At 39.4% G+C, this 26,947-nt stretch overlaps 1 protein-coding gene across 6 annotated transcripts in view; it reads left to right on the forward strand.

Moving 5' to 3' along the window:
- The window catches only part of snx19b (sorting nexin 19b), a 55,190-nt gene that overhangs the window by 2,331 nt on the left and 25,912 nt on the right, over positions 1-26,947 (forward strand). For 2 of the 6 annotated variants that reach the window (XM_008425253.3, XM_008425252.3), the window contains exons 3-12: positions 4,131-4,325; positions 4,411-5,616; positions 5,923-6,121; positions 7,527-7,627; positions 7,736-7,855; positions 11,765-11,889; positions 12,383-12,476; positions 12,656-12,812; positions 13,237-13,314; positions 19,631-19,766. In XM_008425253.3, the coding sequence (XP_008423475.2) occupies positions 4,131-4,325; positions 4,411-5,616; positions 5,923-6,121; positions 7,527-7,627; positions 7,736-7,855; positions 11,765-11,889; positions 12,383-12,476; positions 12,656-12,812; positions 13,237-13,314; positions 19,631-19,766 (2,411 nt within the window). The remainder of the gene's footprint in view (positions 1-4,130; positions 4,326-4,410; positions 5,617-5,922; positions 6,122-7,526; positions 7,628-7,735; positions 7,856-11,764; positions 11,890-12,382; positions 12,477-12,655; positions 12,813-13,236; positions 13,315-19,630; positions 19,767-26,947) is intronic. The other 4 variants (XM_008425254.3, XM_017308269.2, XM_008425256.3 and 1 more) reach the window with 4 other exon arrangements.

Below are 26,947 nucleotides of genomic sequence, written 5' to 3' on the forward strand. Positions count from 1 at the left end.
CATTTACGTACAATGTCCCTAAAGAAATTACAAGGTAAGGATTATTCCCTAAAGTCTTTAACAAATTGCATAACACAAGTTAGCTCATGGATGAACCAAAATTTTCTTCACATGAATCAAAATAAAACTCAAGTTATATTGTTTGGACAAAAGAACATTAGTAAACCTGATAAAATTCCTGCTTCCCTTGCTTCTTTTTATTAATCTTCTGTTGGGAATCTTTGTGTCATTTCTGACAGTTGCTTGAAATTGGACAAGCAGGTGAGCTCTGTAGTGAAACCAGTTTTTTTTTCATCTGCGCTTTCTAGCAAAGGTTAAAATCTAGCTTCTATATCACAGACTTAGAGAAACTTATCCATGTCTTCATTACTACATGCTTCGACTACTACAACTGTAAAGTTGTAGTAAAGGTGCTGGCCAAAAAGTTTTTAATATCATAAAGTTTAAAATCAGTAATTCCATTATTCAAAAAGGAAAAGTTGTATATTATATTCATTCATTACACACAGACGGATATAAAGTATTTAAAATGATTTTTTTTTGTAAACCCCAAGTTCAATATCTTATAAAATTAGAATATTACTTAAGATCAAAACAAAAAAAGGATTCTTAGAAATGTTGGTCATGTATGAACATGAAAAGTGTGAGCATGTTCAGTACTCAGTTGGGGCTCCGTTTCCCCAGATTACTGCAGCAATGTGGCGTGACGTGGAGCTGATCATTCTGTGGCACTGCTCAGACGTTATGAGAGTCCAGGCTGCTCTGATGGTGACCTTCAGCTCTTCTGCATTGTTGGGTCTGGTGTATCACATCTTCCTCTTCACAATAGCCCATAGATTTTCTATGGAGTTAAGATCAGGTGAGTTTGGTGGTTAATTAAGAATAGAGATAAACCAGGTACTGGTAGCTTTGGCTCTGTGTGCAGGTGCTAAGTCCTGTTGGAAAATTCAATCTGTATCTGCATAAAGCTGGTCAACAGCAGGAACCATGAAGTGCTCTAAAACTTCCTGGTAGATGGTTGCGTTGACCTTAGACCTCAGAAAACACAGAGGACCGACACCAGCAGATGACATGGCAACCCAAACCATCACTGACTTTGGAAACTTTGACTGGACCTCAAGCAACATGGATTCGGTGCTGCTCCTCTCTTCCTCCAGACTTCGGGACCTTAATTTCCAAAATGTACTTTCATCAGAGAACATAACTTTGGATCACTCGGCAGCAGTCCAGAGTCCTTTCTGTCTTTAGGCAAAGTGCTTCTGATGCCGTCTCTTGATCAAGAGTGGCTTGACAAAAGGAATGTGACAGCTGAAACCCATGTCTTATCTGTGTGTGGTGAGTCTTGAAGCTCTGACTCCAGCTGCAGTCCACTCTTTGTGAATCTTACTCATATTTTTAAATGGGTTTGTTTCACAATCCCCTCCGAGGTGCAGTTATCCCGACTGGTTGTCCATTTTTTTCCTACCGCATCTTTTCTATGAATGTGCTCGGACACAGAGCTCTGTCCACAGCCAGCTTCTTGATGTTTATGTCTTACCCTCTTGTGCAAGGTGTCAAAGGTCATCTTTTGGACAACTTTCAAGTCAGTAGTCATTCCCATCACTCTGTAGCCTACAGAACCATCTAAAAGCCTTTGCATGCGTTTTGAGTTAATTAGCTGATTAGTGTGTGACACCAGAGGTCTTCAATATTGAACCTTTTAACAATATTCTAATTTTCTGATGTACTGAATTTGGAGTTTTCATTAGTTATCAATCATCAACACTAAAAGAAATAAACATTTCAAATATATCAGTCTGTGTGTAACGAATGAATATAATATACAAGTTACACTTTTGGAATGGAATTACTGATTTAAATAAACTTTGTCATGATATAAATTTTTTTTGATGGCACCTGAAATTGGCTTAGACCAGGTTTCTCTCCAGGACCTTCTCCACCACCATCCAATTTCTGGCACACCATAGTCAAATAATAAAATGCCCAGAACCAGACTGAAAATCAGGGGGTGAAAAGTGAAAAGTGAGGACAATTCAAGGGGCCCTGACCAACAGGGGGCCCTCCACAATTTAATTATTTATATTTTGTTCATAGGAATAAAATTTAAAAAATCGGTGTCCTGTCAATTACAAAATTAATCATATTGTATTTTCAAAGATTGTTTTTAGCACTAGAAATTTAATGTTGCCACTCCCAGACCAAAAAACACACATCCGTTTTTGCCCTGAACCCCCCTGGATCTGCATGAAATGGTTCGTTTCTCCTTGGAGCTTCAGAGTGACGCTGTATGCAGCTGCAGTCAGGAAAGATGGTGGCAGTTACTATGCTGCTAAGAAAAGTTATAAAATCAGGTTTTCAAAAAAAAAATGGAGAGAGGGACAGAGAGAAAAAGGCAAGAGTGTTGATTTATAGCCCAGTTTTTCTCCGACGGGTGAGTAGACTGTGTGAGATTATCAACCATTTAGCATAGTTAGCTTAGTTACAGACTACTGTTTGCCTCCATTTCACTAACATTTAATGAATTAAGGGAAAAAAATACCAACATATTCATATATTTAACTCGTATCTTTTACCACTTAACAATAGGTGAGTCAGTCAGCAGCAGCTCTAACCCACGTCCCTCCTGACCCGTCCTCTCCTGAGTGAATTAAAGCTGCAGCATGTCACTTTTACATAAATATTTTTTCCACATATTTTTTAAAACTGTCTTTATGTTGTGACAGTATGGTATGAGAGATAATCTGTGAAACATCTATTTCCTCTGCTTTCTATCAGTGCTGGAAACAACCAGTCAGTGGCAGGAGAGTTTTAGTACTGTCAATCACCATCTCATGTGGTGCTGCTCATCCTTCCTCCCCCTCGATTTGTGCAGTGCTGCAGCTAGCGTAGCACAGAGCTGTGCAGATTCAAACTGTGAATGCTCAGTTTAGTTAGCATAGCTACCAATGGTGGCAGATAAACGGTTATAAACTAATAAGTTATTTCTCCACCATTAGCACATTTAGCAGTGAGTGAATGAGGATAATTGACAGCACTAAGACCCTCCTCCTGGTTCTGATTGGTTGTTTTGGTCAGAACGGTGCAATACTTTAACCAGTAATAGTAATTCAGGAAGGAGATGGAGGAGATTGATCTTTTCACAGATTATCTGTCTCATAACAAACTGCTACATGGTGACAGCTTTAACAAATATGGAGAAAACATATTTTTTTATTAAATTTATGTACTCCAGCTTGAGTAAAATGCAACTACATAGGATTTTTGAGAAGTCTGGATTGCTTTATGTGTAGTTACACGTTGCTTTTGACTGTTGCTCATGGGGAGACATTTCAGTATCTAAAACTCAGAAGAAATTTAAACAACCTACTTGTATACTGGATGTGGACTGTTGGATGTTTAATTCCTAAGCAGTAAATATTGTGCTAATTATCAGCTAATTATCAGTATTGAACCAAAGAAAGTAAGGCAGATGCAGGCTTTAAAATTGTGACGCTTTTTATGGGTCAAATAGACTCAAAAAATTGCAACAGCAGCTGCGCAGGGGGCCCAAACTAATTTTTTGTCAGGGGGCCCAAGATTCCTGGCGGCGCTCCTGGATGGGGCATTTGCTGTCATTGCTGTCTTAAAACCCATCTATTTTACTTGGCTTTCAACTCCAGCGGGATCTAGTTTTAAATTGTATGTTTGTTTGTTTGTTTTTAAACTGTAAAAGTTGTTTTTTTTAAATTATGTTGTGTTTTAATGTACAGTACTTTGTATCAGTTGTGGTTGTTTTAAAGAGCTTTATAAATAAAGTTGGTATGGTATTGCTCCGAATTTGTGGAACAACTTACCCTTCAAAATTGAACTCTTTAAATCATTCTTTAAAACTCATTTTTGTTATTTGGCATTTCAGTAAGGCCTGACATGGTAATTTACTTGTTCTTACTGGTTTAATTTGAGTTTTATGCTTATGTGTTTTTATATGTGCTTTTATGAATACTGTACAGCACTTTGGTGCAGTTAATGTCTGTTTTTAAAATGCTTTATAAATAAATTGAAGTATTTACAAAGTGATAAAATATCAAAAAGTGGTACATGTGGTGTTATGAGGCTCATTTGTCTCAGATTTGTTCTCATCTGCATTTCAGGTTCAGTCATCTGCAGAGGATGAAGAACATTTGGACCAGGAGATCCATAACACAGTGAGAAAAATAATCAGAGACTTTGTCATTTCATGGTACTCGACTGTGTCCACAGAAAGTGGTTTTGAATTAGAAGTTCAGGAAGCCATGATCTCTATGGCCATGAAGCTGAAACAGCGTGCCAAACACATTGACAGAAAGGTAAGAAGCTTTAACAACATCAGGTACATTTAGATTTTTTTAAATCATGCACACACAGTAGGACAAGAAACTTGTATTTTCTCAGGAGCTGATGCAGAAGGTCCTGAACCTGGTGGGCAGCCACCTGCAGGACTACCTCACGGCCAAGGAGCTGGCCAAAGAGAAACAGCACAGTGAGGGCGAACAGTTATGGAAAGGGTATTCCTCTATTGCCACTCCTCACATTGCTACGAGTGACGATTCAGCAGAAATCAACTACGTCCGAGCCGTTGTGGCTCTTCTGCTGCATGTTTTGGTGCCATCACCTCATTTAGAAACCAACACAGGACGATTTGTTGTCGGAGAGCTTATCACCTCTAATGTCTTTCTCCCTCTAGTGGCTAAATTGTCAGACCCTGACTGGTTAAACCTCCTGATCATAGAAATCCTCTGTAAGTCCAGCACACAGCTGGACTCTGTCTCATCCAAACTAGAGACTTGCAGCTTGCCATTACCTGCTGCTGAATCTGAGGCTCCAACTCTACAGTGTGTAACTCAGGTGAATAGTGAGTCACTTCAACAAGGAGCAGAGACGGAGCTGACTGATGACATGGAAGCTGCTCTGCCTGATCTCCATGCCTACGATGCAACTGACACAGAGGAGGTGAAGTTCCCCCAGACATTCTCTGGAGAAGAGGAAGCTTCTCAACCCTTTTTAAGATGCTACCTGAGAGGAAGAAAGTCCAACCCATTTTACCAAGAAACTGACTCTGAACCTGACTCTCCTTTGGCGGACTACAAACCCACCTCCACTGATTCTTTGCTCATGATAGGTCAAGTAGACACACTGTATGACAGATCCCAAAATTACATCTCAACTGCTGAGGACAACAATAGTATAGACTTGGAGGAGGTTTCCCCAAGTCCAGTGAACGGCTCCTATCCTAAGGTCTTGTTGAATTCAGTACTTGTGGACAGTCCTAACGACGGGTGCCTGTCATCACTCAGGGACATAGAGGTAACTTGCAGTACCAACAGCCTTCAGGATCTGAAAAGAGAAAACAGTTCCCCTGCAGCAAGTCAAAGCAGAGAGCTTGTCTTGGGTGTAGAGCCGACTGGATTGGGGAATCCTAGCGAGCTGATCATGGCTAGTCCACTGCAGGGCTGTTCTCCCGTGTCGACGTTCAGTTTTGAGCCCCTTGGCAGTCCAGAAGGACCGGTCATCATCCAAAACCTCCGCATCACTGGTACCATCACAGCCAAAGAACATCGCGGCACTGGCTCACACCCATACACACTTTATACCATCAAAGTAAGTGACGTTTCTTTTGCCAGTCTCAGAAGTAGTTCTCCCGGTAATATATTTTTTAATACTGCTATCCAGTAGTTCACAGACTGTTGTTAAAACTGATGATCTACTTGGATTTTCACACACATCTATCTTTTGTCAGAGAGAATTCTGCATGGGCAAAAGGGTGAAACTTGGTGAAACTCAAACTTGCTGGATATTTCTACAAATATAATGATCTTTACTTTAAAGTTATGTACATACAAAGTGCCCTGTGTTACACACAGTCTAACCTGTACTAGAAATAAATAAAGCTGTTTTGGTTTCCAGTATGAGACGTCGGTGGGTTGTGAGAACCTGGAAAGCATCCAAGCAGGCGCTGAGCTTATAGAGTCGATACACATAGGCTCAGAGAATCCAACCCCTATCCAGCCTGTGGCATATCACATGGTCAACAGAAGATACAGTGAGTTCCTTAACCTGCAGACTCGACTTGAAGAAAAATCAGAACTGCGGAAACTCATCAAAGGTAGGTACAACTGCTTTTGTTCAGTTGGCTTTATTTGTTTTACTCATTTAAAAAGTTTTGTCTGTAGAAATCCATTTACTTTAACACAGTGATTTCATACTAAACTAACTAAAAATAAAAACACATTTAATCTACAGACTAATTATTAATTTAAAGGTAATGATCCTTAAACAATCTCTAAAATTAGTAATTAAAGGAGCAGTGTAGCAGCTCCCCCAGCTCTTGAATTACTAATTCAAGGGTTTTTATTTTCGTTGATGAAGATCAACCATGATCATCACAGTCACCACAATAACCTCAGTCACCGTGAAAATTAAAACATACAAACATTCGAATACAAAACATAAACTTACAATACAGACAACAAGACAAAATGTACCTCACTGCTTTCACTGGGGAACACTAAGTGTTGAATTCGTTATGTCAAGTGCATCTTGACAGTTCAAGTCATTCGTTGGTACAATGATTCTGCCAGCTTTTATAGGATCTGCCCTCATTAGCTACGGCAGCCCGTGAGGTACATACAAACAAAAAACCCCAAAACAAAACAAAATACAAACCACCAACAGTGCTAATCAAAACAGACAAACATCCATAAACAATCTGCAACATTCTTAATTTAGAAAATTCACTTTGAATAATTTACTTTACAGATTTAAACAATATATTTTAAATAGTTCAATATCCATTACAAGCAGTATGTTTTGATTAGCACTGTTTGTGATTTGTATTTTGTTTTGTTTAATGGTATTTGCATTTTGTAATGTTTTGGGTTTTTTGTTTGTATGGGGATGGAGTAAAACAGAAAACAAAGGAAACCCAAAGTTTCAGAGCACCAGGATAATCTGTCAGTTTTCAGTACCAGCTCATTGGCATAAGGATTGTGAAAGACACCATACTTTTGGTCCTGCATATGCTGGTGTTCATCTTTTCTTTTTTTTTTGGGAGCATGTTGGTTTCTGCAAAATCTCTCTCAGAACAGACACTATCTTAATTGGATAGGAGGTCAGTGGTACGACTTTCTCTTAGGCACCTGAACTTTGGGAGGTTCCTCACTTTAAATTAAGAATCACTCTTTAAATCTGGATAAGTTTATTTTTGTCTCATTTCCAATATGTGAAGAACAAGGAAGTACTGCAAAGATTCACTTAAAAATAGACCAATTAGCATGGTATACGGTGCCAACAAAAATATCAACTATCACATGCATACTCCAAATCAGCATCTGAGACGCAATGATTATGAACAACAGTTTGAAGGCCATTATTTTGAGGAAAGTTCTGAAGGGGGCCAGGCAGCAAATATGTTTTGGAGGTGAAAGTCCGACATTAAGATGTTTACTCCGTACTATTATCTACTGTTACTTTCTTTACACTAAATAAAGTTGTATTCATATAACTTGTAGGTGTGAAAGGTCCAAAGAAAGTTTTTCCTGACATGCCATTTGGAAACATGGACAGTGACAAGATTGAGGCAAGGAAAGGACTTCTTGAAACCTTCTTAAAGGTCAGGGGTTAATTTTTCTTTCTTTCTTTCTTTTTTTTTTTTTTTTTTACCAAAAAACACTTTACCCCATTGTAACACACTAAATACTGTCTGTCTTGATCTCTGCAGCAACTGTGTTCCATCTTCGAAATAGCCAACAGTGAAGAGATGCAGGAGTTCCTTGCTCTCAACACAGATGCTAGGATTGCCTTTGTGAAGAAACCGTTCATTGTGTCTCGCATAGACAAGGTTGAAAGTTCAACATTTTACCAGGATTCTGTTGTCCACATGTTGTTACTTCACTATCTTGGGATAAGTTTTCAAGCATGTTTGAGGAAACTTAAAACTTGAAAACTTATCATATATTATGTTTTCAAATGACCTGCATGTGACCTACTGGCTACCCAAGGCTGAATGAATGAATGAATGAATTAATCCCACTTTTGATAAGCACACAGTGTTTTGCTATAATGATTCAAATCTTCTTTCGCACAACTAGATCTAACCAGGGCACATCATTAGGTAGATTAGGTTTTTCAGCTTTTGAGAAGCTGTTAATAGAGCAGCCACTCCAGTGCTTTTCCTTCTGTACCGCTGTTTGACGGGCAGAGAGGATAACAATGTTCTGCAAATATCAAAAACATTCCGACTTATTTTACCAACATGGTGTTGTGTAAAAATAATTTCTTAAATTGAAGATGATAAAATTAAGTTTGACATAGCTTTAGGACCAGCGAAGGTGATTCCTAAAGGGGATAATGCATGTGGCAGTTATTTTCCAGATTTTTGTGTTCTTAAACCTGGAATACAAATTGGGGAAATATGAATACCTGCAGATATCTACATAACACACGGGCCAATATTCCATAGGTATTATGAGTTATTCCAGAATATCTATAGAATATTACTTCAAGATAGAGTTAAAAATTTGTACATATCTGTTACAGCAGTGGTCCCCAAACTACGGCCCGCGGGCAGGATTCCGGCCCGCCTCCACATTTGGTCCGGCCCCCTGAACAATAAAAGAGAGCATTTAGATTTTTTTTCATATACCGTATTTTCTGGACTATAAGCCGTTTACATGTGGATTTTTCTTCAACCACCAGGGGGCTCTTTAGCAGGAAGTGAATCATTGGAAGTCAACATTGGAAATAAAAGAAGAAAGCGCCCATTAAAACGGAATTAGATTTTAATATGAAATTCAAATTTGAGAACGTTGTTGATCAGTTAAATAGCATTGAGGGGAAAAAGAAGATTTTTCTTTTTCTTTTTTTTATAATACTGGGATCATTATGAGAATATGAGGTATAGATATTAGGACCCAGTAGATGGCAGTAGTGCAACAATAATGGATGCAAGCTGCTGTTGAAATCTAAAGAAGAAGCAGCAGAAGAAGAAGAAGGAGCCCATTTTTATTTAGCACATGCTAGTAGCAACACGAAGGATCAGCACTTTTACTGTTACAGTTATCGTTCGGAAACTACCGTAATCAGTTCAGTTAAATCTAAACTTGGCAACTTTTTCTTTTTCAACCGTAATAAATGTGATATTCAATTGACCTGTTATGATTCAGATGTTGGGTGCATGGTTGTGGAAAACCTGGAGCGGCAGAGATATCTGTGGCTTATATGTGTATGTTTACTGGTTAAAAAAAACAAAAACTTTGGGGTTGTTGCTTATAGTCCGGTTCGGCTCATAGTTCGGAAAATACGGACTATGATCTTTCCTGGATTTTTTCTGTGAAGAACCCAGAGAGGATTATTTGATTGTGCTTTCTGGAAACCAATACATTTTTACATTTAGGCTCTCCTACAATCGTCACTTTTTCTGTTACAAACTGACTCCGACCCCCAGCAGAGAAGGGAAAAGTTATGTGGCCCTCACAGGAAAAAGTTTGGGGACCCCTGTGTTACAGCTTTATTACTGTGTCCTAAAAGTATAACATGAGACAAATAATCAGTTGTAAAGAAATGTAGCTCCTGTGCCTCCTTCCTGTCTATCTACCCAGGAAGGGGGCAGCGTGGTTGTTTACGTCAGAAATGACCATTCTGAGCCAGGAGAAGGGTCTTGGCGCTGTCAATCACTTTCTTGTATGTGCTCCACAGACCCATTTTGTGTTGTTCTCTGCTAAGCTACAGAAGAGCCTGTCATAAATGCTAAGGCTAGTTAGCATAGCCATCAATGATGGTGAGAGTATTCTTTTTCACATATTATTTGTCTCATATTATTCTGTCACAACATTGACAGTTGTAAGAAATACGTTAAAAGCATTTTGCTTTTAAAAGTTACCTACTGCATTTTTGATCTGAGTTAACACTTTTTTGCACAAGTAACCCTTCCTGTCTGTTTTTATCCACTGCTTAACTACTACTGCTGTTTTATTTCCGCCTCTTTTCAGCTGCTTCCTTCATTTATTTCCCCACTGGATCATCCACCATCTGAGCATACGTATCCCTACCGTCCTCCTCTGTCACACCTACCTTCTGCATTTCTTTCTTCACAAAACACATGAATCTGTTCTGTGGTTTTCAACTTCCTTTATCCATACATCTCCTACCCCACCTCTAGATCCATCTTTTTTGGATAGCACCAATGTCTCCAAATCATAAATTACAACAAACTCTCACTCGTCTATTGTTTCTTGATTCTACTGACTATAGTCTCTCTTCCACCTGCTTCCTATTGTCACTATATGTTTAAGCACACACTGCATGATATGTTATTATGGTCAGACTTATGGACTAAACCAAATAACAATAGAATGAAAATATCCTTCATTGTCCCACCTTAAGAAAATTAAAGATGGAGCAATTTAAACATACATAAAAAGAGACTGCCCAGTAAGGGCAATTTTACAAGAAAAATAATAATGTTGTTATTAAAAATAGTATATTCAGGTTTATAAAAATGTGCAACTTGGTAGGGCTACTTAAAAATGTTACAAAATTTGTATATCTGTGCCTAGAAAACAGCAACAGGTTATTGACAAGAAGTAAAAACTGCAAATGTCAGCAGGCAATGAGGAAAATTGCAAATAAGTTTGGATATAAACATTTGTGGAGTTTTGTTGGGAGCAGTGATGGTTCTAGAGTGTAACGGCTGCTGGAAGGAAGTATGATAACGCTCCTTAATGCGTTAGGATGCAGCACTTTGTCACTGATTAAAGTAAGAAAACGGCTGAGGTCTAGAGAAACATCAGACTTTAAAATGTCTGGACAACTATTATTGAGATCAGCTTTAAAAAATTAATAAAAAATATCTGGCTGCTTGGAAGGAATTGACATATTTATAGGTAAGTGTTTTTGATTAAATATGCTAAAGATTTGTATGCACATACACCCATTGATTGCTTCTTTCACTGATTGATTATTATTTTCTTTTAGAACTTGAATGGTAACATTCCCCTGTTTTGTGGAAACTTTGGTGGCTTTATATTGTAACAAAACATAAAGAATATGAAGTGGGCGTTTGACTTAAATAAGTTGTGTGTAAACGCCCGGAGCCAAAACCACAAGTACACATTGTTATATTTGTTCGCTAAATTAGATAAAATAATAGTAAATAAGATATTTTACCTTCTTGTATAAGGAAAAATATCTTATTTTACCTTACAAGGTAAAGGGTTAGCTTATAACCCTTTATAAGCTAACCCTTATAAAGGTTTAGTTTTCACACACAAATTTCATGTGTGTGAAATTTGCACACAGATTTCACAAACTGTGCAAAGTTTTTACGGTAATTATACCTCAGACAGATCACATAGGAACAACTGGCCAGACAGAGGACATATGGTTTTCTTACCTTTATCTTAACAGGTCCTAAAGGTTGGAGAAGAACCTTAAGATTCACTTGAACTATTAAAAGTTTTGTTATCAGAACCTTGATGTGATTCACCCAAATTTTCACAATTTCACTTACTTTACATAGAACAAATACAAATATTTTCGACATGTTTGAATTTTATTCAAGTACATATATGCACCGTTTAACTATCTCACTGTTAGTATTTCCGTTATTTTCACCAAACGGCTTCTGAAAATCTTCTGTAGAACGGTAAATGTCCTGTAGATTTCCTGTCAGTGATGCCAAGTTTAGCCCATAATCTGTCAGGAGAATGCTTGGGGTTTGTCATCATGTGTTTTATGTTTGCACATGTAGATTGTGGTGAATGCTATTGTAGGCACCCTGAAGACGGCATTCCCTCACTCTGAACCTCAGAGCCCCACAGAGGACACCGAGTCCGAGGTGGATGGAGGGAAGATGGGTACAGACAAGAAGAACCGGTGAGAGACTTCCTTAGTTCTCCATACATTCTATCCATGGTTTTAAAAACTAGTTCAAAACCTTTTTTCATCATCAAGCTTTATGTAAGTAATTCATATTGAACATGTTATTTATTTATTTCCAATAAAACACATTTCAGGTTGTCTTTGTAACATGGCAAAATGTTAAAAAGATTAGATATTTTTGCAAGTCACTGTGTACGACATTACACAATCAGCTGTTGAAAGCAACAAACATCAGCTTCAGAAATTTCCATTTTGCATAGTGTCTTTTTGCTAAACTTTCAAATGTATAAGATCCAACTTTTACTTATGTTATGGAGGGTGGGTTCCACCATCAATTGCAATTAAAGATTTTTACAATAATTTTTAACTTAAAGCTTTGTATTTATAGTTTAACCAGTTTACTGTTAGTATTTCTAAATTCAAATAAGATTTTTTCTGAAGTTTGTGCTCATGTAGTTAACATCATCTTTACTGTTCCTAATCGTAGCTCACGTCTCAAACTCTCCAGCAAAGGCGTCCCCTTCATGAATGGCTCAGAAATTAGGCCTCCTGTGTCGTTTGTTTGGGACCAAACCAGCACAGTACGTGAACTTTGTTGAGGTTTAATCACAGTTCTGTAATTCACTTCTGTTGAAAACTTAGTGTTGCTCTTTTTGAAACACATTTGGGCAAACTAAATGTTACATTCATATAATTTCCCCCTCAATGTAGATAAGGTGGGATTTGTTTTCTCATGTCATGGTTCTGCTGTCTCCTTCAGGTGTTTAATGGCATGACTCTGGTGGATTTACAAGCCTTCATTACTGAGGAGGAAAAGTTATCGCTGAAGGAGGCAGAGATGGAAGGAGGTCCAGTGTTGGGGCAGTGGGCAGGCTGCCGGGGTCATGGTGTGAGAGCAAAGCAGTGTAAGGAACACGGTAAGAAAGTTTCTCTACATTTATCTTCATCTTTTTAAAACAACGCTGACATAAAGACTGAAGCAAAGATGAAGAAGCAGTGTTGTAAACAAAGAAAAAAAGCTTTGTATACCCTTACTGTTTCCATTGGATTTGAAGAGATTGGTAGCAGTTAGGTGTTCCCAACAATCTGAGAAGGGTTATAAGAGTTTTATTGCACCACCTTTGTAAGTGGAAAACATTTGTGACACAGATGTTTTCCACTTCAATTTGCTGATTTTAATAGCTTAAGGCACAGGTGTCAAACTCCAGTCCTGGAGGGCCGCTGCCCTGCAACAGTTAGATGTGCTTCTGCTGCTCCACACCTGAATAGAATAATTAGGTCATTAAGGCTCTGGAGAACTGATCTACACAAGGAGGAAGTAATTAAGCCATTTCATTCCAGCGTTTTGTACCTGTGGCACATCTAAAAACTGCAGGACAGCGGCCCTGGAGGACTGGAGCTCGACACCCCAGGCTCAAGGCAAGGATTCCCAAACTTTTCCATGCCATGGTCCCCCAAACAGCTTCAACTTCTGGACAGGGGCCCCAATTTAAAAACCTGCAGACAATGCGACAAAATATTTAAAGAGGCATTGAATTTTATTTAATTATTTTTTCGTCACTTTTATTTACTTTTCAATCATTATTACCTTTTAATACCTTTTAATTTTAGTTGTGTGGTGGAAAATTTTATCAGGTAATATATTAAGACTTTATAAATCTGATGTTGATAACATAATTATGTAACACTGGTAACATAATATGTTACCAGTGTTAAGGAAGAATTTTTATACAATTAAATTTAGCAAATCTCTGGCTCTGATTCTTCCTGTTGATCCCGGGTTCTCTCACGTGGCCACGTGTGGGGACAGAAACACAACAATGCGTGTTGACGTCACAGAATAACAGAATTTAATCCAATCAGAAGAAAATATAAGATAGTACAGGAAACTAAAGAAACACAGATACAAACATTGTTACCTGAGACAAGAAGACAAAGAAATATCAAGGACGTCCTTGGAGAAAGAGCTGGTGCAGAAGTAAAATAAATCAGCTTTTTCCTGAATTGTTTCCCTTGTGCACAAACTTTTATACCTGTAGGTGTGTTTTCTTCTTTAATGTATTCAAATAAGGCGTATCTCTACTTGACCAATTGGAAGGCATCTCTGGCCCTTTTTGAATGTAGAAAGTCCCGCAATTTGTTCACAAGATCAAACACCTTTTGCTAAATAAGGTAGAAGCAGACTCTCTGAATTCATGGTGGTTTATGGCTTTCACAGATCAGTGTGAAAAGCTAGAACTTCTTACTGATTGTCTCCAGACAGACAAAGAGCAGATCAGAGATCTTGACAAACCATCTGATTTAACTACAGGTAAAATAAAGATCAATAGGCCAGAATATGTTATAAATTTTAAAACTATAATTATGGTATTTCAATCAAGTCATGATAAATTCTAAAACTAACTTATTTTAAATTTACTTTCTTAACACTATCCGGCTCTACAGCCATCTGGGCAAAGAGAAACAGATGCAGGAACCTCACAGGTAGCTGTGAAATTCTGGTTTCTCTTCTGCTCTGCCAGGAACAAACCAATGAAAAGTTCTCCAAAAACCCAATTTGTTCTTCTGCACTCAGCATCTCCAAAGTTTAGTCCTGATATCAAACCAAAAGCAATAGATAATATTAACAGAAAACAATGAAGTACAATTCCTGTTTCTAATTAGGAATTAGAAACAAATAAGAATTAAGACATTAATTCACCATAAACCTAAGTATTTTCTAATACTAAACAAAACATTTTCATGTGATTCTAATATAGTCAGAAATAATACAATTCCAAATACATTCATCATTAACTAAATTAATTCTAAAACAAGATAATACAATTTTTAGTCAAAACATGTTAATAATAACTAAGAAAAATGTCTTACAAATTAAATGTTAGTGATTTAAAACATTTTATGTTATATTCAGTTTTTTTCACCATGTCAGATGTTGGTTTTGAAGACTTCTCATCCTGGTTACGTGAACCGACCAAAGTTCCCTTTCTCAGAGTAATTCAAGTGATAATGTCCTCCACCTTCCTGTATCTGTTAATTTATGACTTGCTGTCTTTAATAATAAGACTCCAGGGGTCTGAGCCGAAGCTCTCCTGCAGATCTATTTCAATACTTACCCAGCAATAGTTTTAGTTTCAAATCACTAACAGAAACGTGTTCAAAATTAAGACATTTGTTCTAAAAGGTTTAAACTGTGTTAAACACTAAAAATAGTCATTTTTCCTCAACACCAGATAAAAAGTTTCCACCACAATCCCCTTTCGATAAGAAAATTTGTAATATCTGTATATTAATCCCATCAAATTGTATTTCATCTCCACAGTGTCCTCCACCGCAGGGCTCCTGGATGGTTCCTTTTAATCTATTTTCTTGTCAGAAACTTTCCCATGTTGCACTTGCTACCCTAGCTTAAGCAACAAAACGACTTTATAAATGTGACTGGCAGCCAATCAGAAAGATGAGCATGGCAAATAACATTTTCCTGAATTCCCCCGCAACGGGACAATAAAATCTATTTATTTCTTCTGTTTCCATCTACAATTAGTCATTTTAACTTAAAAAATTTTGTAATAATTCAAAATCAGATTACATTTATATGTAAACGAAAAAGAAATTAATGATTTAAAAATTTTTCAATTCCTTTTTTTTCCTAATTTAAAAAATGTAATTTTTTTTTATCATCTTCCCTGACTCGCCCATCTAAGAGTCTGACAGAAACATCTGTCAGATGTTTCTGTCAGAAACATCTGACAGAAACAAAACTAGCATTTGTTGGTAAAGTTTGGAATCCTGCAGCAGCAGAAGAAATCGAGTGATGAGGCGGCCAAGAGAAAAGTGGAAATTTTCCCTTTTCAGTTGCATTTGACAGCCTTAGTTTCTTCATCATTCATTAAATGCATAGTTGCAATCTAAAGACTTTTATCAATGCAAGTGAAAAGTAATGCACAGGATTTTTAAAAGTTGAGTATTGGTCCTGGTTTCTTCAGTTAGAAACATATGAGGTGATTATTTTTGTTGTAAACCTTGGGATAATTTTGCCAACTGTTTCAGACCTTTATAATTTTATCTTCAGAGTACATCCACCCATCCGTTTGTCCACCCTGGGTCTTCTGCTGAGCTGGTGATTTTTGAACTTTTTTGTGTGCGTTATTCTGGAATTGCTTTTGGGGCCCAGGTTTGTGGAGGAATTTTACTGTCATAAATCCTACTTTCAATCTGGAAGCAGGACTTCATGCCTTTGTTCTTACAACTTGTAATGCTCGTACTCAAAACTTCTGGTCTCTTTCAAATATTCCCTGTTCTCCCAAACCTTTCTCCTTGCGCTCAAAACTTCTCTCTGCTCAGATCAAATCTCCCTGCCCACATTTAGGTACCTCAAAGGGTATGCACTCTCACTCGAGATCAGGGACCACCTTGACCAACAGGGACTATCTTTTATGGTTGGTGTATGCGGTGTGCTCCAGGGCATCACCTCTTGGTTTGTATGTGCTGAATGTGCTGCTTAGAATATGACTAGCATACTGCAGTGCAGTTGCTTCGTCTGAGCTGGGCCCAGATGGAGCTTGTGTTGTTCTGTTATGTTGGTGTTCATAATCATAGGAGGAGGAAAATTGGAAGTGTTAGTAACAGGAGGAGGAGGGGGGGAAAGGGGGAGGGGTTCAGGTGTGTTTGGGGGGGGGGGTATTGGAGGGGGGTTGGGGGGTTGTGTGTGTTGGGTTTTGTGGGTTCACTCTTTGAGGCTGCGGGGGTGCATTTTCTGTTTTGAGTGAGTGAACTTGGCTGGGGCGACTGGGTAGAGTAGTTGTCTTGTGATCAGAAGGCTGTAGGTTTGATTCCATCTTCCTCCTGCCACGTGTTAATGTGCCCCTGGGCAAGGGACTTAACCCCAAATTGCCTACCGATTTGCGTATCGGTGTATAAATGTGTGAGCGTTTGTGAGTGCGACTGGGTCAATGTGACTCTAGTGTAAAGCACTTTGAGTGGTCAAAATGACTGGATAAAGTGCTATATAAGTTCAGTCCATTTACCGATACATACAACTTGTTACTTTTTGTGTATGAAAGCACTATAATTACCATGGAGATAATCCATAACTATAATCCATGTTTTCTGCTGACTACTAAGACAGACTATGCTACTTCAAGTCAAAGAGGATAACCACCTGTTACTAATGCTCGCTCTTCTCTAACAGGACATAATAACAACACACACAACCAGATTAATTTTATTACTGTCTGACTCTACTGTTGGGTCTTGATGTCACCTGTGTAATCAGTTTTAAAGGTAACTTTATTCATTGTTATTATTAAACTAAAATCTCCAGCATGGGGAAGTGGAATGAGCTCGACTTTTCTCGACACGGGTTACTGTCTTGGTGATAGTGACATCATCAGCACACTTGGAGATGAATCCCAGAACAGAGGAGGTGTATTCCTTTCATCTCTCCCTTATAAGTTCACTGTGTGCAGTGAAAACAGTCCTGTAGCACAGAGGCTGCATCCCTCGGCCACACAATGACTGTCTTCTTCGTTGGCCTTATCCATCTCATTAGTGAACGATAAGCTGGTGTCAGCAGGATGTAGATGTGGTCAGAGAGGGGGCAAGGAAGAGCTCTGTATGCACAGTGAATGTTGGTGTACACACAGTCCAGAGTGTTGTGTCCCGGTGTAGGAAAGGTGACATGCTGGTAAAAACTGGACAGTGTGCATCAGTTTCATGTGATTAAAGTGCTCCTCAACCATGTCTCCAGATGCTTTATCTGAAATCAATGCCTAAATCAGCCATATATGAATTAAAATATTTCTGGGAGCTGGAGAAGCTACTGCACCTTTGTCTGCTGCCATTTTTGTGATGAATTTGTAAGCATGCAGAGAGGTTTGCAAGTGAAGGTTTGATTGTAGCAAAGAGACGTTTTGAATGTGAGGGTTTGAGAAAACGCAGTGAATATTTGAAAGAGAGAAGTTTTGAGTACAAACATTACAAATTTTGAGAACAAAGACATAAAATTCTTCTTTCAGACTGAAAATGTGTGCCTTCGATTTATGGCAGTCAAATTCCGCCATACAGGTTGCTCAAAGGGTTTGGTTGATTTGACTCAATGCAATATGAAAAAGAAGCACAGCAACTGAAAACTGAACAAAAAATAATTTTGGCCCCCAAAGGAACTGAGTCTGCCGGATGATCATCTGTGACAACAGCCTGTTGAAAGTGCTGCACAATTGTTGGTATCCAGTTGACCGGGCAGGGCTGATGGTGACTCTTAAGGCAGGGTGTGTATGAATGAATGACTGACTGATTGTAGTGTGAAGTGCTTTGGAGTCCTCAGACTTGATCAGTCCTTTTTACAAATGCAGGCTATTTGCATAGCTGTGTTTACATTATAGCCATTTACCATTAATCTCTTGACTCAAATCCCCAACGTGCATAAAAAAAGAGACACCTTTTGTGTTGACTTCTCTCTTCTGACCTCTTGCTAAGTTTAAGACTAATTTATTTTTCAGTCTTTGCATTGTTTGGCTCCTGAAAACATTCCTAATTCCCTCACCCTTTTTCCAGTTCCAGATCTCCTAAATCTTTCCTAATCTCAACTGGTTATTATGAGACTGTGCCTCTGACACTACTGACACTTTAAATCAAGCTCAAGGCAAATATATATATTTCACATTGCAATTTCAGATGTCCTTTAGCAATGTCAATTTATATATATATATATATATATATATATATATATATATATATATATATATATATATAATTTCAACATAAGAACCAACTAACCAGCACCAACAGGAGTTTGTGAAAAATGTAGTTTTCTTGACAAAAAAACTTTTCTTTCTGATCCATATCTATAAAATGTGATATTTGTGAATATGCTGCTGAAGTTCCACAAGTACACCACAATCAATTTAAAACTGTTATCAATATAATTTTGTAACTTTGAGAAAAAAATCCTTAAAAATGTTTTTGCCATATTTTCTGGCATTTAGCAAACAGAAATAATTGTAATTCTAACTAAGCTAAATCAAGAAGTGTTTGTTCTGATATAACTTCAGACAGTGAAAGAAAAAGTTTGTATCTTTTTATTCGGTGTGTGTAAACATCTTATTTCTACTGTATATCAAGTGGAGGATCATGTCATCAATCATCATGTAAAAAAGCACGCTTTTTAGCCATTTAATTTTCATGTAAGGAGTTATTCTGATCACTTTGCGTGATATAACATCACCAGTGGGAACTGTCAAAATTATACAAATGACTGTCATTAGAAAAACTGAAGCTTCACAGTTTTCAAAACTCTAAATTTGTTTGATTGTCAAAACCTTCATTCATCCCCATTGACTGATTAACACATCCTGCAATCTTAAAGGTTAACCACATGAGGGCAGTGTAAATAAATCTACGGGTTGGTTGTATGCTCATCAATCTGCTCATCTGTCATAATCAGACATTGTAGATATTACTATAGCTGAATATCATGCTTGTTTTTCTCCATCAAATCTTCAGCCAGTCTCATGTTTTACCATGTTGAGTCAGCATATTGAAACTGGTTGTTGTGGGTGTTTTTTTCTTTTTCTTCTGCCGATTCAAAGGGCAGAACTTCGACTCGGGTGGAAATTTAATGTTTATTCAATGTTGCATGACTCTGTGTTTTTGTGTTTAATCATGTAAAGCACTTTGAAATGCCTTGCTGCTGAAATGTGCTATACAAATAAAATTTGATTTGATTTTGATTCAGACTCAGCAGGTGAAATGTCCCAGGCCAAGGTGGCTCTGAACATCCTGTGTCTTCTGATGAAGGAGCAGTGGAGCTGGCTATGTTCAAAAAACATCCAGAGGACTGTCAGGCTGCTGTTTGGAACCCTCATTAACAGGTGATTACTATTTAACACTAGAATAGAATAGCATAGAACAGTGGTGCCCAAAGTGGGTCCTGGAGGCCCGGCATCCTGCATGTTTTAGTTCTCTCCCTGATTTAGCACACCTGGATCAAATGATGGCTCATTAGAGGCCTAAGAGGAACATTGACAAGATGAAAAGGTTGTTACTACGACCAGGGAGAGAATAAAACGTGCAGGATGCCGGCCCTCCAGGACCCACCTTGGGGACCCTGGCATAGAACATTTGGGCATAACAGTAATATAAAAAACCCAATTGTACAGGAGAGGTGAAGAAGTTTTATCAGACCACCTCCCCTATGATATTATAGAATTAATATCAATTAAGAATAAAAAGGTGAAATACAACACCTAATCTATAAGAAGCAATCAAAATCACATTATTTCAAATGAACATCATTTTCACTGCAGTGATGCCATAGCAAGATGCTGCAAGAGTGAGACTAAATAATTTCCCATCTGCCTATCTTCTGCTAAGGATGCAGACATTCTTGGCAGCATAAGTCTTGGAAATAAAACTCAGTGCCTGTTGGAACTATGTTATTATAACTTATCAAAGCTAAATTTCAGTTTTTCACTCAGACTTACAGTGGTTTTACACTGGTCTCAATAGTGTGTAGATTTATAGCTTTAACTTGGATGGTTTTGTTTTGTATATAAAAATTGTAGACCACAGATGTATTAAAAGAAGATGATCTGTACTAAAAATGGGAGTATTACTGTGTTTAGTAAAGTATTTATATGTTCAAGTCTGATCCCAGCAGATATAACATCACCATGATGTACATCATTGGGCGAGGAAGAGCTCGCTATGATAAGAATGTTCATTCTTATCTTAGGAAAATAATTATATTTCTATATAGCCAGTGCAGACATCAAGCAGTCCAGCTTTAACCTGACCGAACCTTTACAGTGAGGAAATGATAACATAAAGTTGAACATACATTAACTGACTATATCTGGTCAGTTAATGTATGTTGGTGAATCAAAAAACATCTTTTGTGGGTAAAATCTTAAATAAATTAATTTTGTGGGGCGAGCGTATGTTTCTACGCTCCTTCGTGGGGGGGGGGGCGCCGATTTATGTTTTCGCATCCACCTGAATAATGTGTAGTTGCGCTCCTGCCCATGACACTTCAACATTATTATTTTACCTTTTATCTGGAAATAGTGTCTGTTTATTCTTGCCATACAGTCTCTGTATTAATTATTGCTCGAAAGGTCTTGCCATACCAGTTTATTCCTCCGTATTTACTTTAGTTTCTTAGTTTATTCTTGCATTTTGTTCTTCATTCATTTCCATTTAGTTTCATTTGATTAGTATTATCCTCTCTTGGTTTATTGCTATGTCCATTTTAGTTTCTTTACTGTTGCTACATTTATTTTATCGTTTATTGACCATCAGTAATTTTCACTCATCACCTGCTGCGCCTCCTAATACTCATGCGTTTCATATCATGTGTTGATTTTTCACTGTTCAGCGTCGGATTCTCTGTTTTTATGCCATAATTCACATCTAGTTCGTCGCTCCGTTTTGCCCGCTTCTCATGTTTCAGAATTTTGCGCAATGTGCGCATCGATTATTATTTTTTCTTTCTTTTTTAACCCTCTAAGGTGCAGGGCGGTCAGGAAACGTATCGATGGGGAAAAGGCAGACTGACATAAACCTTTTAAAACAACGGAAACAATTTCGGTATTCTGATTATTGAAATTTAAAAGTGCTGTGGTACCGTTGTTTTATCACACCCATTTTATACCGGACCACTTACAGCACCGGTGTTAACGCTATAAAATGAATGCTCTCTGTGGTATCACCCATGGAGGGATTTCTTTATTTAAATGGGTTCATTTTTCAGAGGGATACAAAGTGAGGGTATCGTGATTTTAGTAATTACATGTTTATAAGAGCGATTTTCTGTTGTCCTTCCATGGAAGCGGGCAGCTTTCAAACGGACAATAAAACACTTTTTAATAAGTTGCTGCTTTGACATGATCACAGAACTGCCTAAACATATGTACAAAAATACCAGACAAAGTGAATCACAGCAACGTCATCAGCCAGTGTAACGCTGAACTGATGCGGAGCCATGAAGCTACAAACACTGAATAGAAGAGCTGCCATCAATACAGTTGCAGCCAAGCATGATTTAATGTTACACAATACAGTTTTACCAAGTTGCTCAAAGTCTAAACTGGTATTGTTGTGGATTTAAGGTGTAAAGTTTACCTTCGACCAAACGCCCCCCAAAGGCATCCCAGCGCCCCCCTTTTGTAAAAATGTCCGCCAGCGCCCCCTGCCGTCCTCTGAACGCCCCCTGGGGGGCGGTACCGCCCACGTTGAGAACCTCTATCCTAGAGTAACCTCGATAATTTGTGATCGGGTAGTCACTCAGTTCAAACCAGTTCCGCGTTGTGTGAAAAAGGGGCCAGCAGACAGGATGAGATGAAACTTTGTTTATCTGTACGGAACAGAATATGAACTGATCAGGACTCTGGTTCATCACAGTGGGTACAGCACCTTACGAGGAATAGCATTTCATGTTAGCGGCAAGCTAACAGAATGTTTTACCAGACTGTTAAACTCAGTGTACCTACCTTGCGCCCATTTCTCATGAACTGGCAATGAGATGTCTGTGTTCACTATATTTATTACTGCCAACCACCACGAGGGGGTGCTGTTTCACCCATTACACCTGAGCCAAAATTTGGAAGTAATGACAAGTGAAATTCTTTACAATATTAACTATTACACTCCCTCCTGCTGAATTTCACTTGCCCCATTATAACAAGCAAAACAAAACAACAATAGAAAAAGCAAGAAAGAGGGAAAAAAAGTATAGTAACACCACAGGTGCAAACACACAAAATGGAGTAAGACCACTATTCAAATGCACAGGAAACCAGTACACAACCACTGTTTCCAAAGTCGCTTGTGAGGTACAATCACATAAAATTCACAGTCCCTTAAACTATCCAATGAGGATCAGTATGAGAACAGGTTTGCCAGACCCCACCTACATACATAGGGAAAAAATATGCCCATTTACATATTTTGTTAATATGTAACGGCAAACTCACCTTCCAAATAGCAAAACAAACATGAAATATCAAAATTGTTACAAAACCTCAAGGTCAAAATTGAAACAAATAAAACTGTAGTTTTATAACTACAAACTCATCAAACTAATGTTGTCCTTTGGTGCATTATTTCAATATGGTTAGTCACTGGTCTCAACAACCGCCCAGCTCTAGATCTACGGCCAGTCGCACCGTCAACTATTGTCACTGTAGCAGCACTAGTAGCAGGCTCGTCAGTGGGAGTGTCAGTAGCAGGAGCCAAAAATGACTACTGAGCAACCAGAGCCTGCTGAACTGCTGTCCATCAAAGCAACTCCATCAGAGGGTTGTAGCTGATCAAGGACCGGCTGGGCTACAGGCAACACCCTGTCCTCTGATGGGACATTAATTGGTTCTGTGGCTTCCTCCAGCATGGTGCCCTCCACCTGCTCAGCATCGTCCACATCTGTCTCACTGCCTGCTCCTATAGGTAGGTCAGATACCCACACTCTCATTCTAAACTCCATTGAGTCAGAAATAAAATCACTGATGCTGACCTCCCAACACTTGGGTCAAGTGAACTTGATGTTGGAGACCCTACAACCTCCTCTTGGTCATCAGGGTCGTCCTCAGGTAGAGGGAGAAAGTTTATCGACATTATCAGATTGCGGTGGACCACCATTACTTGGCCTGTAGTGGGATTCTGGATCCTGAAGGTGTGGTTTTCATCATTCTTTCCAACCACCACATACACTGTGCTGTCCCAGCGGTCAGCAAGCTTCCTTTTTGCACATTCTCCTTTGTTAGCCAGCAGCACTCTGTCGTTCACTTCCACCAGTACACCATGTACTTTCCGGTTGTATAGCTCAGTGTGAGCTGTTTGGTTGCTGTTGACTGGGCTACGGTCATAGCTTCTCTCATGTCCTTTTGCAGGGACTCAACGTAGCAATCATAATCCACCACCTCTGGATCACTGAGCACTGAACTGAAGATGACGTCCACCAGAAGATGTGGCACCCTCCCAAACATGAGCACGAATGGTGCACATCCTGTTGTTTCATGCACTGTACAATTGTAGGCAAATGTCAGAGATTCCATGTCCTTGGGCCAACAATGTTTAGCTCTTGGTGGCAGTGCTCGAATCATGTTGCCTAGAGTCCGGTTCATTCTTTCACATGAGCCATTCCCCTTAGAGGATTTTTGCACACCTGCCACATTTAGCAACTCTGCAATAAGCGAACTCTCAAAACTGGCCCCCTGATCGGAATGTAGTCGCTTGGGAAACCCATAGATGTAGAAGTAGTTGTTCCATAGCTGGTGTGCCATCTTTGTGAAGTGGTCAGTAGCTACTAGCACATCCAGTGAACTGTTTGAAGAATCCTAAGCAGTCCAGAAATCGATACTGACAAGTTCAAGAGGTTTAGGGGTCCTTATATTTTTCAAAGGAGCTCTGGCTTCCGGCTCTGGTGACTTGCTGACAACACATCATCTGCAGTCTTGTACATACTCCGTAACATCATGCACTAGGCCAATCCAATAAAATCTCTGTCTCGTCAGGTATAGAGTCCGTTGCTGACCCTGGTGACCACCCTCATTGTGAGCACCTTGTAACACCTTCTTTCACAGTGAGCTGGGGACAACAAAAAGGTAGGACTTTTTCTTTGTGACTGGGTTCTTAGCAGTCCGGTACAGAACTCCATCTCTCCATGCAAGCCTTTCAAAACCTTGATGACTTCTGAAAATTCCTTAACATGTTCAGTCCTGGAAGATCTCCACTTTCTCTCTCTACAAAGAAGATCACCCTACTTAAAGCCTGGTCATTTCTCTGCCTCTCCTGCAACACTTCAAGTGAGAGCACCTCAGAGTTGACCTGTGGGGTTGTTATTACAGTCTGCGAGAACTATGGCAGAAGCGCATGCAGGCACACCACAGGACCACTTTCACTGCCTCCCTGGAGTACAGCAGCAACCTCCAGTGATGATACTGCTCCTGTCTTAACAACCGCCACACCCTGAGATATCTGTAGATACCTCAGATACTTAAGGCGGGTTGGCTGACCAGCAGAATCCCATTAGCATCAACCACTGCAGCCTCTGCCAACAGCTCATCATAAGGCACTTTCGTCCATAATGAGGGTGGTGAGATGTACTAGACTGTACGGACCACACAGACCTTTAGGGCATGAGATTAGCTGAAACAATGGTTTGGCCATACCAGAACACCCCTCAATAAACTGCTAGTAGTAGACTACCCTGCCAAGGAAGGTGCAGATCTTTCTCTGTGAGGGAATATTCTTGCCAACCTCCATAAGGTCTGACTCAGTAATGGTGGTGATAGCATTCACTTTATCAGGGTCAGACTGGATCCCAGATGCACTGATGATATGACCGAAGAACTTCACTGACCTCCTTAAAAAGTGAAATTTCTTTGGGGCAAGCTTGAGGTTATGATTCTGGAGTCTCTGGAAGACCATGTGCAGATGCTCAAGCACCAGGTCTTCTGTTGGAGCAAACATCAGGACATCATCCAGATGGCACAACAAGCTCATAAATTTCTGGTCACCAAAGATGTTTAACATCATTCTCATGAATGTCGCTGGACTAATACAGAGTCCCTGAGGCATCCGATTATACTCGTCCAATCCAAACGGTGATGAAAAGGCAGTGTACTTCTAGTCAGCCTCATGCACTTCCACATTATAATAGCCAGAGGTCAAATCCATGGTTGAGAAAAAGGCATTGCCCTCCAAGGCTGCTAGAGCATCAGCAGGATGAGGGAGTGGGTGAGCATCTTTGACGGTGCATGCATTGATCCATCAGAAATCCTTACAGATCCGTAAGTCACCAGACTTCTTCCACATGATCAAAGGAGATGCAAACTCACTACTAGACTTTCATATGATTTCACGCTCCTCCATCTCATCCAATGCCTCTCTCAATTTTTCATAATGGGTTGGTGGTGTGCGCCTATATGGCAATCAGAATGGTTTCTCATCCATGACTGATGCGATGTAGAAAACCAGTGGCTTTACCACAATCCAGCTTGTCCCTTGAGAATATCGACTGGTATTGAACAATGAGCTCAGCCAGTTTAGCTGGCTCCACCACAACAGAACATCCAACCAACAGACTATCCACCTGTGGCAACTTGTCCCAAATCAGATGCTCTGTCATGGGTTCAAGAGTAACAGCTCGCTTGATTTTGACAGTTCCAACTGCATCATGGATGTCTTCATTGGCGGCTTCCACCCTTGTCAACAAGCCTAGCTGTTTCTTCTACTCTGCATCACACAGAGTGCTGTGGGGCCCTGGTCCTGGAGATCTTGCCTCAGCTTAAACTTGTCAATAATGTATCTCAAGAGGATACTGCCAACAATCAGTTCTTCATTCTGGTTCTCGACAATCAATGTTGGGACAATCACTTTGCAGTCCTTTACTCCTTAATACATCCCAATGTAACAGCTAAGGTATTACTTTAGAGCTCAGGGTGCATGCCCTCAACCTGCTATCCAGCAAGGCTCTGACCATAACGACTCCTCCCAGCATCACATCTTCATAAAACAAGTTGTCATGCTGTTTGAGTCTCTGAATGTTTTGGAATATTGATGTATATCCCATTTCTCCCACTTTGCATGCACTTTGACATATAGACTCCTTGTCATCTTCAACATTTGCAACAGGGGGATCACTTTTATGCCCAACACTTGCCCCCACCACATGTAGGCCATTCAGTTTCCTGAGACTGCACCACCTGCTTATCGCTCCTAGGCTTCCTCGCCACAGCCCCTGGACAATCTGCTCGTACGTGGTAAGGTACAAAACAGCTAAAGCACAGATGGTTGGACCTGCAGTGGTACTGAGTAGTGTGTTCATCATCACTGCAATCAGCACAAGGTACTACAGGCTTTACTTTCATCAGCTTTTCCCTCTGGGTGTGCACATTGAATTTACTTTGAAACTTGTGCTGTTGTGGTTGCTGCTCCAGAACATGTTCAAGCAGAGCGATAACCTGGCCGTCCGGTCAGCTCTCAGCTGACTTCCCAATAGGTGGCGCAACAACAGCAGCTGGCGGTAGTACTTCAGTACTGAGTGTCGCATTTT

Source organism: Poecilia reticulata, chromosome 13, assembly GCF_904066995.2.
Source record: "Poecilia reticulata chromosome 13, P_reticulata-male-v2, whole genome shotgun sequence".
Classification (NCBI taxonomy): Eukaryota; Metazoa; Chordata; class Actinopteri; order Cyprinodontiformes; family Poeciliidae; genus Poecilia; species Poecilia reticulata.